Source organism: Thermobia domestica, chromosome 2 (genome assembly GCF_964235325.1).
Source record: "Thermobia domestica chromosome 2, izTheDome1.hap1.1, whole genome shotgun sequence".
Classification (NCBI taxonomy): domain Eukaryota; kingdom Metazoa; phylum Arthropoda; class Insecta; order Zygentoma; family Lepismatidae; genus Thermobia; species Thermobia domestica.
The window spans coordinates 90,545,394-90,565,237 of NC_137455.1; the positions used below are offsets into that span (position 1 = coordinate 90,545,394).

The following is a 19,844-nucleotide window of genomic DNA, read 5'->3' on the forward strand; positions in this document are numbered from 1 at the left end:
AGTATTTACAGTATGAAGGAAACTTATTCTCCATTTGAAAAATACAAAGGAGAGCGTTGGACGGTTATGGGGATGCTGGAGGCCAATTACATTTTTTTTTCTCTTTCTCTCTCTCTCTCTCTCTCTCTAATTGTGACCACAAATGTTCGCAGTGTCGCAGGTCGGGGAAAATTTACTTAGTCATGGAAATTCAGGCAAATCAATGCCAGAATTCTAGTATGAACTCTATATTAAGAAAATTTACTTTCTTAGGCGACTGTAGTCGCCAGTAAAAGTGCATTCTCATCTCTTGTATATTCTCTGTAACTTCGTTATGGTTAGACATAATTTATGTCTATTAATGAAAGATATCATGCCGAAATTGACAAATACCATTTTGATTAAATTTGTATGTGTTTGTTGGCAACTATACAAAATGTGAAATACGAAAAGCTAAACATTACAGTATTTTAAGATAATTTCTTTCATTGATTTTTTTTTAATGTACGTCTTTAAATTTGTAGATCATACTCGGTTAAGTGTGTGGGTTTTGGATGGTGATCCTGCACACGCGGATCTTCTTAGGTTTGCGCTATCTGAAGAGACGTTCCCTCACACGCTAGTGATGTTTACAGTCGCCATGACAACTCCTTGGGGAATCCAGGATCAACTTCAAAGCTGGGCTTCTATTCTACAGGACCATATTGACAAACTTAAATTATCTGCTGATGTGATACAAAATTATAAACAAAAATGTAAGTTGGTTAAGAAGTATTTACTATTCATTCCACTTAAGCTTGATAGGCAATCAAAACACACTCCTATGTTGTCCCTCTTCGATGTTACAAAACACGAGAGAGCAAGTTGCTAACCTTGCCAGGGAGGACAATTTTTGTTAGTAAGATACAGTATTACGTAAAATGTAAAATTTCACTCCAAGGTCATTCGCACATGGTCGTTGAGAAGGCATTAATTATTGTTCATTTTAGCCATTATCAATCCCTACCAACAATAGCATATTAATATTTTTTAAGTAGTGATTATTGTTTATTTATTAGATTTGATTTTAGTCGTTTTATATGAAATTTGTAGAAATAAGAACTCGCAAGATGATTTAAATAATTCTTTCATTTAAGAATAGGTGCATGTTATAAGGGAAACTATCCTTGTTGAGATTCTACCTTTGTTTCAGCTTTTAAGAAACGTTATCTTCTATTCGATTGGGTTATTGGAGTGTGCAAACTATTTTATGAATTTAACATGTATAAATATTATATACAGAGTCGTGTGCACCGCTTAAAAGTTGTGTAAGCACTCCTGATTTGACTGAGCATCAATTGTGGATCTGTTAATTTGGCACGAAAACTTTGTCATTGTGTGAGAAATACTGCTGTCTAAACCATTGTTTGACGACAGTCAGATCAGTATTTGTGATATTATTAAAATATAGATAAAAAGACACTTCAGAATAGATATTCCATAGTGTTAATAAAAGTGTTGAAGTTGAAGCAACGTACTAGTTTTGTTTGAGAGATATAGACATACAAGGTCAATGAGGTAATATAAATTTGAAAGGAAAACAAGTTCTATAGTTTTGTAGTTCTTTGTACTTTGTTGGTATGTTATCAGAACTCTGAGTGAGATATTCCAATCGTCGTACTTCTATTAGCTTCTGCAATATGACACTTGACATAATCGTATTAAAGTAATCCTGATTCATAGGGTAGTATATTCACAGTGTACAACGCAGGTAACCCGTAGAAATTTAGTCTTCCGCATTTTGGATTATGTCCTTTTTTTAAACTGTCACTGATACGGTCACTTTCTTGTGTTGCTACTTCATAAGTTAATACTGGAGTGCCGTTGGTAGGGCCCTTGCAGGAGTACAGATTTTGTTTTCGGCTTTTCGGCAAATGGGACTGAACATGAACAAAAATGGTGTGGGATATTGGCTCTATTCGTATAGGACGTATAAGAAGTTGTATAGGACCTATTGGTAAAATAAATCCCGGCATTTTTCCGTTGGGACTCAGACATGGAAATAAATGGCTCAATTCGAAACTGATATTTAATTGAGCCGTTTATGTCTGTTTCTGACTTCCAACGGTCAAATGCCGTGATTTTATCTTACGGATAGATCCTATACAATTTCTTACCAATATCCCACACAATTTCATTGCCTTACGTTCAGCCAAAGTTGCCAAAAAGCCAAACATATCATTCACATTTTAGACTCCTTAAGGAGCCCTACCAACGGAGTCCCATGGGAAACAACAACAAATACATTTTTGTCCTCTTTTAACCTCTAAAATCACCTCGCAAGCATTGTAGTAATTATTTTGAATCATCCCGTATATACGAACTGGAACGTGTGCAAAGTGTCCATAATTGGACGAAAGTTGCTAAGCTACACCAGTAATACACACCCACTGTCCATTACTGGTAAACCTCACAAGCTGTTTTTTTTTTTTTTTTTTTGGGGGGGGGGGCAGTTTGTTCACATAGCTTTCATGGTACTTTTGCAGTGGGCATTTGTATTATTGACACATTTTCAAATTCTACCAGTAATGGACAGGGGGTGTCCAACATTGGCAAATAGCACCATTATCTTACTAGTCATGGACAGCCCAAATATTGACGGTTCAAGCTTATTAATATACATTTTTGCCACACTTACGTCTTTCTTATACCAATATTAGTGCGTAGAAAAACACACACCTTTCATTTTGTTCATAGCTTTACTATAGGAGAGCTGCCAAGTGATTTCTTAGCTTATTCAATTTCTTAACACAATGTGAAAAGCGCGTACAATCGACATCACGACTTTACCACAACTGCAGAGTCCGTAGATTTAGCAGACGACAGCCTAACAATCTTGAGTGGAACCAGTATATCACGTAGATAATTTCCAACACAATGCAAACATCCCTGCGTTAGACAATGTCTTATTTTTCAGGCATTTCCGCCGAAGTGTCCATTACTGGCGGCGAATTTATCCATGTCCATTACTGGGGTGTTTACCTTACTGAACAAAAGAACAGTAACCGAGAAATTGGAGTTCGGCACCGCATTTTCCTCCAGTCACGTGATATTGTCATTTATATATGCATTACATATTTATTTTTATTATTTTCAAGTTGGCTTTCTGAATTTAATATACAAGGTCATAATTTGTTCCTAAAGTAATAAGTATCGTTGTTTTTCATATTCCTCTTTTGGATCCCAGTCTCCGTTAACTTGACCAAACAGACGAACGTAGAATTAGTTTCGTCCGGTTCATCTATTGCATTCTGGAAAACTTAAAATTTTAATGATTATTATTATCCAGGCACTGAAAGCGTCTTAGAAGTATTTAATGATGAAAATTTTCGGGATGATTTTTAACTTTGTTTTTGGAATTTGAATGATTTTCATAGTTTTTTCCATATCGTACAAAAATATTGTAGTAATTGACGTGGAAAGTTACTGTTACAAAAATTCATGTGTTAGAGCACCATTGAGAATTTGATTTTAGTACCTGACACGTTTAAACCGTATCAATAGAAGGAAAGTACTAATCAATCTAACTTCAGGTACTAATCACGTCCTACAGGAAATGTAAATAACAGTCCACAGCAAGATCAGCTGAACGTTCTTGTACGATTTTGTGATGAGTATTATTTTCATTAATATATAACAATAAGGACCAACTGGGATCTGAGTTCAAGGACGATGCTGCAGTTAAAGACATTCAGGCTTCATTGAGGACGTGAATTCATGAAACTTGAGCAAATGGGAAAGGCTGGCTCCAAATGATAAATATTTTTTTTTCTTTCTTTTTATTTTTATTTTCTTTAAATAATGCTAAATATATTAAATGTGGAAACTGTGCTATGTTAATTCGATTTGTAATACAATTTAGATTGGATATTCCAATTTCGAATGCCTTTTAGTTATTGCTAACTACGATGAAAATCATGAAGTTTGTTTGATTCAAGAACCTTTATTTTAGATACTCGAAAATGGCAAGATTACGTTGAACCCGGTGATGAACTAGAGCAAGGATCACCTCTTAGACGAACGTCAAGAAATTTTGATGAAGAGTGTTGCGATGCTTTGCCACTTGGAGAAGGCGTGCTGACGAGAAATTTAGGATTAGATGTTGTTGTAGTTGTAACAAAAGTAAGTACTAAGCTTTTTGAGTGCTTTTAAGTTTTTTGGGTGATTTTATTTTCTATGTTAAGATACCGCCTGTAATAGAAAATTGACCCAACTCAAAAAGACCTTTATTGACCTATGATGTTGAAAGTGGTTCTAAAGGCTAGGAGGGTTTGTGTATAGACACCTCAGGTGAAGGCACACATTCTTTTCCCCTAGGGAGCAATTGTCATTTATCTGTCTCTGTTAACCTGCAGCAGTGTTAATCTTCAACTCGTTCTTCTGAAAATGATATCGTTCTCAGTTGTCACTTTAATATTAAAGAGGCGATATGTCATTCTCAAATATTGCAAGACTTTCTTAGGAAATCTTATAAACAGCTGTGGATATAATCTTTGTTAGACATTTTAAGCGTATACTTCTACGATGGTACTGTGTAAGAGATACATTCCGAGGGTAATACATTTGTTTCTTTCTTTCTATTCATAACATAAAAATTAAGGATTTAGAAAACTTCAATTAGAGATAAAAAGTACGCGTAAACATTTGTTGGAGAATTGACTTTAGCTGACAACGTATTCAGCCAGAAAATGCGTATTCAGAATATCTTTGTTAATGCCTCTTAGATTTTGACGTTTAGTTAACGCTCACTATTCTGAAAAATATTGACGTGTCTTCCATCTTTGCCCATCTCTCTGTTGTTGAGTGAGCTTTTTTAATAAAAATGAGAGGTAATGATGCTGAAGTATACATGGAGCAACTTAGAAACGAATTGGCAGTTCAAAAGCACGTGGGAATTTGTGTTGAGACGGGAATCTTATGTTAACAGGGTTATTAGGATTACCGATAGAAAAGTCAACAAGGTGGCGACAAACCTGGAAAACCGGGAACAGTCAGGGTATTTGAGAAGACCGAGAATAGTCAGGAAAGATCAGGGAATTTCGGTTTGCTAAGAATGAGATTTTAAGATCATTTAAAATGAAAATTTTGAGACTGCTTCAAGTGTAGTTGAGGACTTGTATTTTAATTGGTAACTTCAAACTTAAGTTTCTAATCTATGTTGTCCATTAACGATGTGTAACAAACTTACGTTCTGTAGTTATGCGCATTGTCTTTTGCTTTCGCTTGTGCAGTGGAATATCGTATTGGTGAATCATCACAAAATGCAGTTGGATCAACAATCCAATGAGGAAATTCATTTTCGATGTACGTTTTCGTTCGGACACCCCTGCTAGTACCTCCTCTACAAAAATATGTAACAAAGACTAGATTTTTTTTTTTTTTTTTTTTAAATAAGCAATTCGCAGTGAAATGAAAGACAAGAAAGAAAGGGACAGTTAGAATTTGCGATCAAATTGTCGTAAAATAATAATAATTTGTTTCCAGTATATTGTGGAAGTAACGAAATTTCATGTTATGTAATTATTGTTTTAATGTTGACATCTACATACTTTACCGAAGCGGAAAAAATCGTAAGTGGGATCTCCATCGTGTTTCTATTTTGCTGTTCTACACCATGCTTTTCGCCAAAATGGTTAGATTTTGGAACTAGGAATGTAAACAGGTTTCTTCTGACTGACTGTTCATTATTACGTGTTACATTAAATGAAGAAAATTGATTATATTTCAACGATTGGTCATATTTCAGATTGCGGATTTGATATATTGTGCATGTTGATACTAACTTAAACACAAATTCAGTGGCGTAGTCTGTAGAACATTCACTTCTGGGGCCAAAGTCCCTGCATTCAAACCATGTGTGCACGATATTGGCTTTGTAGTAAATAAACGCCGAGTGGGGTGGTTTTCTCGAGGTCCTTCCGTTTTTCTCCCTATTCACATTCCTTTCGTTCTTACATCAATCACGCAGTAATCTCGTTTGTGGGACGTTAAACAAATGCTTTAATGTGAAGTATGAATGTTATTGCAAAACTATGCTCAGGAATTCATTCTACTTGCAGATTTCTGAATTTTCTATAAACTTCCAAGCTTTCGACTCTCGCCTAGTCTTAGTCATTGAGGTTAAAAACAGGAAGACATAGAGTAAAAACACCAAGGAATAAAAATGGAACGGACTTACCAAGAGAAGAGCTATGTTGTACGAAAACACGTTGTCAAGTACGTCATTGATCTCTGGATGAAAACTAAAATAAAGGGAGTCAATTCATGCGCCTTTCTTGTTCCTTGTTGGAAGGTTGCCAACTCATGTTATATTTTTTATTGTCATGCCAATGTTGTGGAAATACTGTCTCCCATTCGTTACTCTATCATTCCTTGTCTAAACTTAATTTTGTTTTTTTTTAAATGAATAAATAAATTTGTGTGTGGAGACAAAATGAAGTCATTAGCTGTTAAATCAGATGAGTGCGGACAATGAGTCATTAATTCTACATTTTTGCTGGAAAGAATCAACAGTTTGGTGTACTGATTGGAAACTGGCGTCGTGGTGGTGAAGAATTATGGGATGATTTGAATTTGTTTTACGTAATTCATTGATAATCTCTCGTAAACAAATTGTTGATTACGACTCAGTACTCTTATCTTCAAAAGCTTTTGTTGCCTTATGCTCGGTGTAACCGAAGAAACAAGCAATTGTATGCTTTGTAGCACTCTTCGAATGAACATTTGTTGTTTTGGCTCACTTTAAAACACCCAAATAGTGGATTGATGTTTACTTTCGGGTTTTTATGAGTAGATCCTAGTCCCATCTTCTCTAACAATGTAGTACAACAGATTTGACTTATCGGATGATTTTTTGAGTATTTGTTTACAGCATCTGACATAAACTGGTTTTCGAGCTTCGGTTAAACTGTGTTGAATCCAACACTTTGAAAGCTTTCGTGCCTTCAGATGACTGCAAAATCGTATTTATTGCTTTCATGTTAATGTACAAGGATGCTTGAATCTTACGCTATGAGTCACATACCGATATCTCTGAATCATTTCACGCTCAGCATCAACATTACTGTTAACAACAGACATAAATGGACGACTTTCATAAAATTCATCTCTGAGAAATATGCAGCCACGCTGGAATTCGGAAAAAGATTTGTAAACAGTTAATGCCTCGTCCTTAAAGCTAATTGAAGTCGCTTGACATTGTTTCGGTGCTAAACTATACTTGATATCATTAAATAAACATTGCCCAAAAGTGTTCACGAGAAATGTCCATTTTCATATAAACCGTTTCTTCAAACTGCTGTGAAAAATAAACGAATCGGCTCAAACAAACAAAGATAACTTAAATATAGAAAGGCTTGTTCGTCCAAATGTTATAATAGCAGAACTCTACTGCGTCGTAAGTAGTAGTTTGCAGAAACTTTTCGAACAGCCCTGATATATGTGTGTGAATTTCGTAAGTTGGTTTTGTGTCATGTTTGATGGGCATCTTTATGATGCGCTCTTCTATAGTGGTGCCTTTTAACGGGAAATCCTCTTTTATTTTTCGTTTGGGGTCCGTTCATTTAAAAAAAAAAAAAAAAAAAAAAAAAAAAAAAAAAAAAAAAAAAAAAAAAAAAAACTGTCATCCATAAAATACTGTCATAAGGAGGACATTTGTAACTTCTTACATGCACCGAATTATTTGTGTTTCCATTCACTAGCGAATTGTCGTCTGGTTTTGTTTGTATATAGTCTGGATTTCAGATTTTATTATTAGTAGATTCATTGTGAACTCCTTCGTATGTGAATGTTTGTGTTAAGGAAATAACTTCCGGGACCATTGCAATTTATGAATTGTACAGTTGTCAGGAAAAAAGCAATATATTAAATAACTGATAGTATCGTAGTGGAACATTTACTTTCGCAGTACGCAGTGGTGCAGAGGCTCAAGATTCGCTATCTTGCGGAACTCCTGTGGTTTCGATATCTTTGTTAACTACCATTTCTCAATATGTAGTCGTGCTGAAATGAGCCATTAAATTCAAACAAATCAGTTAAAACAATTTTGTTCCCCCCCCCCCCCCCCAGAAAAAAAAGCTTCAAATGGGAAGATTCAATTACTGGTATAAACTGCGGCATTGTAATCTCTTTGCTTGATTTTATGAGTTCATTTTCTCATTTATTGATAATTTTAAACATTATTCTATTACAGAAAAAAGTCTTATGTCAGTCATGAATAAAATGTCTTATTTATTTATTTATCTTCCTGGTCTCTTTCTTTCTCTCATATATATTCTCTCCTCATCCGTCCGATGAAATAAGGATTAAGCGTTTCCCGTTTGAAAAGGTAGTTATAGCGGACCGTTGAGCGGAATACTCTCAACATGGCAGCGGGGTAATACGTACTCTTCCAAATGTCAATTTCGCATTTTATTTTGCTCCAAGTATAGTTATTTTTAATTTGACAGTATTTTAGAATATCTATTCGGAAAAAGCTGAAGAAGCTTCAATCCTCATGGATATGATCGAAAACAAGCTTTAGTTTACTAGATGGTGGTCCAGTTCCTTTTGTTTGCTTTAAGTTTACTTAACATTATATTTCTTTTTTGACAAGATGCTTAGTAAAGTGTGTTTGTCCATGCTCCTTGTTCTATATTAAATTCATCCCAGCTACCTATTGTACAATGTTTATTTGTTAGAAATCGGAGGGAACTCGTTTTGCCCAAAGTGGGATTTGTTTTGACAGGGGTGATCAAGTGTTTTCTGTTGACGGGTCGTATTAAGCTTTGTAAAGTGATTTGTGGACAAGTTTTTATTTTCTTGACACAGTTACATCAAATGTGTGTTTACGGTATCTGACTATTACAACAAATGACCCTGTCGTTTTATTCGTCATGGAACACTGAATTCATTCAGATTTGTAAAGCAGTTCTAAAGCTGTTATCTTTAGTGAGGAACATAGCTACATTGTATGTAATGAAATCTTACTATCTGTATTTCTTGTATTTCAGACGGATTATATGTCTACGTTGGAGAAAGACTACGATTACAGGGACGAACATTTCGATTTTATTCAGCAGTGGGTACGAAAATTTTGCTTACAATATGGAGCAGCGCTTTTTTACACATCAGTAAAAGAGGACAAGAACTGCGATTTACTTTATAAATATCTAGTCCATCGTATATATGAATTCCCTTTCAGAACACCAGCACTAGTGGTAGAAAAGGACGCTGTTCTTATGTAAGTTCTTGTATTGGTTTGAAATTGAATGTTATTTACTTTGTTTATAAATTCAGTTTTCGTATAAGTATAAAAAGATTTTAAAACAAGAGAATTATTAATTATATGTTTTACCTACTTAAGACATTGTGAGAGCAGAGTTAATATGATATAATTGTATAAAAAAATATTACGATTTAACATAACTGGAGTTTTCATGTTCTAAATCAGGGTGGATTGATTTAAATCAGTCTGATTTAAATCACGATTTAAATCAAGATTTAAATCACTTGATTTTTTTAATAAAAATCATTGATTTAAATCGAATTCCGAAATAAATTAATTTAAAGTGAAAATAAGTAAAATCCCGTTTCTGTTTTGTTATTTCGATTATGGAAATTAATAATCATAATACAATGAGACTCAAATATACAGTATAGTATGAAAACAAATGTCATGCAGAGGATGAGTAGGGAAAATCCCGTTTTGGACAGGTAACGGAGCAATCCTGCTTCCTTCTTTTCATAACATTGGGTTTGGGTTTTAAGATCGTTAACTATTCAAACGGGGAAATCACTATCGACATTTAAGACGAAAATTCTTTTTTGTGTGTGTCTGTTTGTTCCTAGATAATAGGGTGTATTTAGAGTAGTCCTATCCCCTCTCCATTTTTGTTTTTTGTTTTATAACTTTAGGAGAAATTTATGTATTTCATGCTGCAAGCTAGTTCTGTTTTTTTTTTTTTTTTTTTTTTTTTTTTAATAGGCCCCTGCCAAATATAAGTAACTTTTGTGAAAAAAAGTGTCATTTTGATAAACGTTGCTGTACTTTTTCCTTAATGCTTAACCTTTTAAATTATATAATTAAATTTAATTTATGATGAATCCATCCGACATGGCCTAGAATCTCTTCTAAACTGCTCTCTCACAGATAACTCATGGCTACAAGCATCTCTCCCTGTAGATCACGGAGGTCTAGGAATTCGTCGAGCCCTTGACTTGGCTACTCCATCTTTCCTTTCATCCATGTATAGCTCTATGCCTTTGATCACTTCTCTTCTTCGCCAGGATATTCATCAGGATTCAGAAGCTGAGATAAGTGATTGTATCTCCCAGTGGATATCGTGCGGCGGACTCGATCTACCTGATTTTGATAAGAGAAGTTTTCAAACTTCATGGGACGCTCCTCTTATAGACTCCAGATTATCTTCTATTCTTCACTCCTCCACCAATCCTGAAGATAAGGCACGTCTTCTTGCTACTTCTTCCCCTGAAGCAGGTGCCTGGTTACAAGCTATCCCATCTTCATCCCTAGGGCTGCATCTTCCCGACGAAAGTTTTCGAGTCGCTTGTGCGTTACGTTTGGGAGCAGATGTCTGTGAACAACACCAGTGCCCTGCTTGCGGAAGTTTAGTGGATAAGAAAGGTATACATGGCCTATCATGTGTTCACAGTGCTGGCAGATACTCTCGACACTCCACTGTTAACGATCTCATTATGAGAGCCCTCATCTCCTCTGGAACGCCTTCCGTGAGAGAGCCAATAGGGTGTAGTCGCTCTGATGGCAAGAGACCTGACGGAATGTCTTTGGTGCCTTGGAAACGAGGGAAGGCTTTAATATGGGATTTCACTTGTACTGATACCCTAGCCCCCTCTAATCTTCCTTCATCTTCCACAAAAGCTGGGACGGTTGCAACTCGCAGAGAATATGAAAAGAGACGAAAATATAACAACCTCTTGGACAAATACCACTTCGTCACCATAGCCATTGAAACTTGTGAGTCCTGGGGTCAGGAAGGTCTAAACTTCATTAAGGAAGTTGGACACCGCATAACTATTAACACAGAAGACACCCGAGCCTCATCCTATCTTATTCAAAGAATAAGTATGGCTGTGCAAAGAGGGAACGTAGCCGCGATACTAGGAACTCTCCCTCCGGGAAAAGCTTTGGACGAAATTTTCCTTTTGTAATCAATCTCCTCTCACCAAACTCCTTGTGGCATTCACTTCGAAAGTTTCCAATTTTGAACAGAATATTTTATGTTACAGAAATAGCTACATTCCTCATCAAATAATAAGTATATTTGATTGTTAAATTTTAAATGTAAAATAACTAGGCAAAAATCGCTTTATTTGTGATTAACAATTTATAATATATGGATATAAGATTAAAAAAAAAATTAAATTATTATATTTAAATTATATTATATTTTTAGGTGATAGGGTAGAATCTTCATTATTCTATTAAAAAGTACCAATAAGGCTTTTTACTTCGTTTTCTTCAAGACTGGAGGCATTCTAGAACACGTTACATATGCTTTCACGCCTTTCTGCGTTGAGGCATAGTGTGTGATGACGTCATGAATTTAAAAAGATGATATTTTTTGTTATGCGTATTATTATTATTATTATTTGGCGGGTTATATTTTGCATTCAGAAGACTGAAATTTTGCACACTCGTTCAGTGCACCCCTTAATAATTTTCAGATGTTTTCAGATCTCTGTGTGGAAACAGCGGGGTCCAGAGGGGCAAAAATGATTTAAAAAAAATATTTTTAACAAAAACAGATTTTTTCGTGATTTTCCCGCCTCAGATGGAGACATATGAATGGTACGGTTTCAAAGGCTGTTCTATTCTGAAGAAAATGATGGGTACTATGCTCCTAGGATAAATAGGAATGTCTCAGGAAACTGTTATCTGAGATCCTGTTTTATACGGGAATCTGGGGTATTTGGGGAATATTATTTTTCGCGGGCTTACTTTTGCACCTACAAGATTGAAATTTTGCACATTTACTCAGTGCACCCCTCAGTATTTTTCAGATTTGTTTCAGATCTCTGCTTTAAAACAGGGGAGGGGTCCACAAAGGTAATTAAAAAAAAATAAAAGATATTTTTAACAGAAAATTCCTTTTTTTCATGATTTACCCGCCCCAGATACATGATGGGGACATTTGAAGGGACCCGTTTGAAAATTTGTTTTATTCTTAAGAGAATAATGAACAAATCATGATCCTACGATAAATAGGGATGTCTGAGAAAATTTTTATATTACATCCGGGTCATCGTGGGAATGTTCTTAGCTCATTGTTAAATAATTTCCTCATCCTTACTACTCAAGATAGAAGTTGAAACTTTGTACACACGCTTAGTACACCCCTTAGTATTTCCCAGTTGATTTTGAGATCTGTGCGTTAACACAGGGGAATCCAGAGGGGATCAAAATTTTTTTTTAAAAAGTAAAAAAAAAAAAAAAAAAAAAAAAAAAAAAAAAAAAAAAAAAAAAAAAAAAGCCGATTACTCTCAAAATTTCCCGCTTCAGAGACATGATAGGGAAATGTAATGTTACCGTTTCAAAAGCTGTTCCATTCTAAAGAGAGTGATGTATGTACCATGATCCTAGGATAAATAGGGATGATGCTGTAGCTGCGTGACTGAAAGTCTATAATTTACGTTTAAAAGGAGCCATAATTTAAAAGGGTTAAGAAACATTGTTTGGGATTGATATAGGTTAACGATTGGGGATAATTCAAAATTCAACCCCAATACTTTCACTTAAATGGCATAATTAGCATTTAATACTAATACCTAATGCTTTTTCTTCAGTTCGCGACTTGCATTATACGAGGAGAAAGATTTGATTTAAATCAAAAAAATCGATTTAAATCAAAAAAATCAACAAAAATGATTTTTTTTAAAAAAAAATCATGATTTTTTCCCCCCCTGTTCTAAATACATTGCTCAGTTATACTTGTAGGAGGTATTGATGAATCTTCAGAAAGTGATTGCTTATTTCAAACAGAAGAAGAAAGTTTTAATAAACATAATTCTAGAAAATCTTTTCTTGGGAGCTAGAATAAACTAAATTTTTCCAATGACATTTTTTTTGCTAGTATAATTTCAAAATGAATATGCTGCTGGGAATAAAAATATGCTTGAAGTGATATATATATATGTTTGTATAATTAAGTTATGTGCCATATTGTGATCTTGATATAAAATTACGTGTGCAGATACTTGAAGTTCTGTTTTATTACGAATATTTAAGGGAATAATAGAACAACAAACGCGGAAAATGCAGATGTATAATATTTTGATTAGTCAATAAAGGAAAATCTTAACTACCACTAACCGGATAGTCTGATATATCTTTAGTTTCCTAACATAGATTGTTCTCGACGGTAGAGATGATGATTACGGTATGATGACGCATATTGAGTGGAAGGTTTTGAAATTGTTTTTCTTCTTCTTGACATAAACACCAAACAAACTATTCATAAAGTAAGTTATATCAAAATACTCAATGAATTGACAGTACACCAGCGATTCGCGATAGGCTGTGGAAGATCTGTTATCTTTTTATTTATGTTTGGAAAGTCGTTTCACATTTTATTTAGAAATGATTTTGGATTTTACTGCTTTCCTAAGTACTGTTTTGCATTATTTAAATACAGTTAATATAATTTTCTTTTAAGTTGTATGTTTTTATAGATGTCACTTGTAGCATTTTGACATATTTCCAGCTCCGATACGAAACTTTTTTTTTCTGTTTCTTTTTGTTTGGTAAGAAACCTTCCTGAAATTTAGTTTTAATATTTATCGACACTTTGGCAAATTTTCTTGTTGAGTGTAAAAAAGTTTCATAAAATTTCACTAAATTTTCTGTTTATTTGTTTCTAGTCCTTCCGGTTGGGATAATATGAAAAAAATTAGTATTCTGTACGAAAATATGCAGACAATGAAACCTGATGACTACTACACAGATGTAATAGTTAAACCTGTTATAAGAAAGGTAAGTTTATATGGTAATTTTATGCTAAAAGTTCGAAGAATCAGTTGAATTATGATAAAAGATCTGTACTTGGATGATCCTTTTGGAACTGTAAATAAATTGCTTTTACATTCAAGCGTTCACTAAATTGCAATCTTTGCATTTTTGAAAGGAAAAATGTTGGGGAAAAAATTAAACTAATTAGGAGAAATAAAAGGAATGAAAATATATAAGGATATAATAATAAAATTATACTATTATGAAATTAAGATAAAACTTGTTAACCTTAGTTACGTTAAGTCCCTTTCGGACTAATATTCGAACCCATATTTCGTTCCAACTAAACTCTTATAGACATGATTGGGGCTTCGGCTTGACTTCTTATATTATCTTTTCGTTCTTTTTTTCTTAACCTTAAAAATTGTCTTACGTTAAAGAAGATAGTAACCAAAAATAAATAAATAAAAATGATACAAAAAACAAGAAGGATCGTACTTATCTGGAGGAAGCTGAAGCCCGACAGTCCGTGCAAGATTTTAGTGGTATAAAATGTCGGTTCAAATATAATGCAAAAACTATTTAACGCAGCTACGGTAACAAGCATTCTACTTGCATATTTCTATAATTCCTGAATTTCTTTTAAGCTTCCAAGTTTTCGACTATCCCCTGGAGTGTTGGTCTCAGAGGTTAAAAACAGGAAGAAAAGGAATAGAAACATCAAGGAATAAAAATGGTTTGGACTTACCAAGGAAAGAGCTGTGTTCTACGGAAACACGTTTGTCAAGTACGTCAGCAATCAATGGATAAAGATGTTACAAACTAAAATATGGCGGAGTCCATTTGTGCACCTTTCTTGTTCTTTGTTGGAAAGTTGCCAACTCATGTTATTATTTTTATTGTCATGCCAATACTGTGAAAATTTTGTAATTACAGCTTCCTAAATTTAATTAATTAATTTTTTAAAAGTGAAAAATACATTTTCAAAATCCAGTTTCTCTACTTCATTTCTAACTCCAAATAAAATTTTTGAATCTCCTGCCTTGTGTTGCGTTTCTTTTAAACGCTTCGAAGAGATTCAAAAACAGAAAATCCGGTGTCAGATGTATGGAAGCATTTAAAAGAAACGCTACCCAAGGTAGAAGATTCAAAAAATTTTATTTGGAGCTAGAAATGAAGTAGAGAGACTGGTTTTTGAAAATTTATTCATTTTAAAAATCCGGAATTAAATTTAGACAAGGAAAGATTGAGTAACGAATGGGAGGCGGTAATCACAAAATTTTCACAGCATTAGCGTGACAATAAAAATAATAACATGAATTGGCAACACTCCAACAAGGCGCACAAATTGACTCCGCCATATTTTAGTTTGCAAAATCTTCATTCATTGATCGCTCACGTACTTGATAACGTGTTTCCGTACAACACAGCTCTTCCCTTGCTAAGTCCGTTCCATTTTTATTCCTTGACGTTTCTATTCTTTTTCTTCCTGTTTTTAACCTCCATGACCAAGACTCCAAGTGAGAGTCGAAAGCTTAGAAGCTTAAAGAAAATTAAGGAATTACAGAAATCTGTAAGAAGAATGATAGAATTCCTGAGCGTGGTTTTGCATTGCCAACCGTAACAAGTTTTATTGTCATTTTATAAACTTTATATTATTATTTATTACTAATGATCATTTTAATACCAAGTCTTTTGAAACTCTTAAACAATGGTAAGAGTGTAAGGATACAGACTTACTGACATTGTTGCCAAGAGGATTATCGAGATAAATGGTCCTACCTTGTTTATTCTGAATTTACTTATACGAACTGTATGATACAATCATGATCGAATTTTTAATGCAACCGTGTGAACAGAGTCACGTTTACTAAACATTATTATTTTAAACGTAATCTGAGAAGTACACTCATGTCCAAAATTATTGTCGCATGTCTATAAATATGTTGTTATAGGAATATAATTTGATAACGAATTCGCCCGGTATTTCTTATAAGTCAGTATGTGTACAATCGGCAAAGATATGTATGTGGTAAATTTCATGTCAAAAGAGCAGTAAATAAGAACAATGAAAAGAAAATAAATCTTCCTTGTCCATTTAGCAACATTTTGTTTTACTCATTCTAATTTTCGTATTTATAATTCTTTTCGTATGAAATTTACCACAAGTATACATTTCCCGATTATACACATAGTTTAAGTATTAAAAGTACACTGCAAAATCATTATCAAATTATATTGTTACAAGAAGACAGTTATAGATATGCGACAATCATTTTGGACATGAGTATACATTTTTAGCTTCATCCAGTGGTATATGTTATTTAGATTCGATTGAATTATCTTTTCGAAGTGCCTTACTTCCTGATATTTGTTGGTTCTCCCTTTTATTTTTACGTTAATACTAAGGAAACTACACAAGTTTTTTTTTTTTTTTCTCTAAAAGTTTAATTTAACGTCCCACAATTATGCATCTAGAATAAGGGAGACGGACAGACTCAATCGTATTCTTAATGGAATGAAGAAAATGAGAGGAATCGGGATTAACCTTGAGAAAACCCACGCATACGATGTTTGGCCACAATAAAGTCCTATTTACAGGAGGTAGGATCAAACCAGTGACCTCGCGCACCAGAAGTGAGCGTTCTACAACTGACACACCGTGGCCTCATTGCTTTCGTGTAGCCGAATGGTTAGTGTGAGTGGCTTTAGTGTAATCTGACTAGCCACTGTCAAATTGGCCTGTAGAACCGGACAGTATAGTTTCCTGTATATGCAGGGCTCATAGCGAGTCACTTTTTTTAACTAAAAGTTACTTTTATTTATTTTTAAAATTTGTCACTAAAATTTACTTTTCTTGGGAGGTAGAGTGACTTTTTCGTGTGATTTGTTTTGCATTGGCAGTTTAAAAAAATAAAAAATAAAAGTAAATGAAAAAAAGCAGAAACTTGTTACTCATTACTCTTCTGAAAGCTTCAGTACTTGCTGCCACATGTGAAACAGCTGCCACATGTGAAACAGTCAGCTTTATTCTCGCTTCAGCTTTTATTCTTTCTAAAGCACAGTGGATGGTTGGTGGATGCTTAAGCTCTCAAAGTGGAGTTGAGAACCCTTCTGTGTTTATTCTTTCTACTATCGTAATAGTCTTTGTTTTCTCTCGTAATAGTTAACGCTCCGCTCCACGTTGTGTGTGTGTGTGTGTGTGTGTGTATTTGTGTGGTTCATCATGTTCGTCTTGTGTTATGCTTCTGTATATTCTTCTTAAGTGTAGGTGATGAATTTGAATATTTCATGACTTTGAGAACTCTCAATGCTAAGTTAAATATAATGACTGGGATGAAGAAATTCGGAAATAGGCCAGAACTGGTTCCACTTACTCAGAAGCTTCTTACCGTAACTTCAAAGAATACCTAGAAAACCTAAGAAGGGAGGAAGCTCAAAAAGAAGAAGAAATGAAACAAAACAACAAACAGAGAGGTGATGGAGAAATTGACAAAGGAAAAAAGGAGCATGATGAGATTTTGGTCACCTTTGTGTGCTTTTGGTCACTTTTTCTTGTGCTTTTGGTCACTTTTCAACAATTTACAAGAGACCAGACCACTATTAGCCCTGTATATGGTACAAGATTACTACAGAGAAGTAGAATAATAGTGATATCCGGAAGAAAATCAACGGGATGTTATTCCATAATATTAGTATTCTGATTGGATATATGCTGAAAAGAACAATAACTGGTTGCCGAAATGTTCACAGTTAGGTAATTTTGGGGAAAACACTTCTTTATATATTAATAAAACGAGGAAACAATTGGATTTTTAACACAGCAAATCCTCTGTAGGTTCGAATTCAATGATACACAAAGAGTGAAAAAGTGGATGACTGAATTGGGACTCGAACCTGGGATCTTCAGCGTACCGGTCCGATGCTTTAACTATTAGTTCGAATTTCGGTCCAGTCATCCACTTTTTTCACTTTGTGTATTATTAAGTACTTCTTTATTGAACTTTTAACGTCTCTAATTTTCATGTATCAACATTGTAATTTCTTTGTTATACAAGGATTGCTTCCTAAGTCACATCAACCTTAGCTTTTGAGACGGGCAATTGTGACAAGTGATAGGCCAAGAACGATAGCAGAAAGAGAAAATTCACTTATCATAATGCTGTATTCGTCCGCTGAAGAAAACGACAGACTTGAACTGCTACCGTATTAACATCCTGTAATCACTCAGACTGTATCAGTTACTGGCAACGATGAGGAAGACGGCGGATCCTATGTTTCATTATGTTCAAATATGCTAATAAAAGTGTCTTTTCGTGTGCAGAAGTATTTACCGCAGAACCTGTCTTCAAATCGTAATCGTAAGATAATGGATAACGAATAAGTGACGTAGATGTTCTTGAAATTCTCATCGTTGACATTAGAAAAGGCCCGTGATAAGCTGTTGCATTATTGTGTAGTATGGTTGCAGAGTGCAGCAAAGCAGGACATTTCTGTAGATTATTTCATAGGCAGTAAGCGTTTCGTAGGTACCATTCACAGTTCTACCATATAAGGCTTGATATAATGTCATACCCTATGTGTCATGTGCTATAATGACCATTGACTGCACTGTAGGTTGATTTTGGCGGACTTCGTCCCGTCGTTGCGAACCGGTATAATGTCATTCAGCTGACAGCCGTTTCAGTTCAGGTTTGTATGACTGAGTATACATTTCAAAAGCAATGATTCTTTTCAAGAACTGCTCATCATCTTCCCGTTCATATCGTTTTAGGTTCACATGGTATCTCTTATACCATGCCCTTTGCACTCCATCAGTTCATGGCATCTATTTTGTATAAGTCTTGAGTGTCTTCAAATACTATCGTCAAATTTTATGCTTAGCTCTTGGTTGTAACTTGTACGTGCCTGTAAATTCCAGCAACTACCACCATCCATGTTGTTCTGAGGATGAGCGTCAGTCCGAAGGGTCACTTCATTTTGCCACTCACATGGCAACTGTATGGCAGAGTCCTAAACTTTCCGTAAGCTCTGAATGATATTTTTGGGATTTCTACCGTGGAGCTCTGCTATTTTGATAATAATAATAAAACGCTGCTCTCTAATCGATTCCCTACCTTTCCAACAAGTGTTCAATTCACGTTTGGACGTGTCAGCCTTCGTACTCCTAGACCAATGGCGCCGCTTTAAGACGTTTCTAGAAAATGTAAGGTTTGCTGTGTCAATGACATTGTCACATTCCTGTTTGGTCTTGAATTTCATTCGCCTAGACGTGTTATCGTGAGTTAGTAAGTATTCTAGTATTATGATTTAACGTTTTTCCAGTATGTATAGTTCCAAGTTCGATCCCTGGTTAGAGTACCTGCCTCGGATAAAAAATCCTTATGGTTCGAGTCTTACTTTAAGCAGTAGGTCTCGAGAGTCTACGAAAAAGGGACGTCAAACTCCTGTCAATCAAATCAAATCAAATTATAATCTTTAACTATTAAGATGATTTTTCTTTTGTGCTTTGTCTACAAGAAGTATTATTTTCTAGCCTGTGACAAGAGAAACGGAAACTCAAGCAGAAGAAGAGCAATCTTTTCTTACCAGACAGCTGCAACTTTTGCAGCAAGGTACAACTGCTACTGCTCGGCAGGAATCTCCTCTACGTACAACTCCACCTGGAGTACAGAAATCGGCTGACAGGCGAAATCAAGGGTCACCGGGAGTTCAAAGCCAACTTATGTCACCAAAGAAGGTAAGTTCATTAGATATTCAAACAGTGAAATCCATTTCATACATAAGAGGACGTTATTTTACATACACTTGTGTGGGATGCTTAAAAGCTCCTGAATCTTCTGTTCGAAGAGATTCTCTC

At 34.8% G+C, this 19,844-nt stretch overlaps 1 protein-coding gene across 2 annotated transcripts in view; it reads left to right on the forward strand.

Moving 5' to 3' along the window:
- The window catches only part of Dlic (dynein light intermediate chain), a 42,051-nt gene that overhangs the window by 10,604 nt on the left and 11,603 nt on the right, over positions 1 to 19,844 (forward strand). For both annotated transcript variants that reach the window (XR_014128874.1, XM_081743877.1), the window contains exons 4-8: positions 504 to 734; positions 3,971 to 4,140; positions 9,009 to 9,238; positions 13,897 to 14,008; positions 19,521 to 19,724. Coding sequence is in view for 1 of the 2 variants with exons in the window: in XM_081743877.1 (XP_081600003.1) it covers positions 504 to 734; positions 3,971 to 4,140; positions 9,009 to 9,238; positions 13,897 to 14,008; positions 19,521 to 19,724 (947 nt within the window). In the remaining variant the exon portion in view is untranslated. The remainder of the gene's footprint in view (positions 1 to 503; positions 735 to 3,970; positions 4,141 to 9,008; positions 9,239 to 13,896; positions 14,009 to 19,520; positions 19,725 to 19,844) is intronic.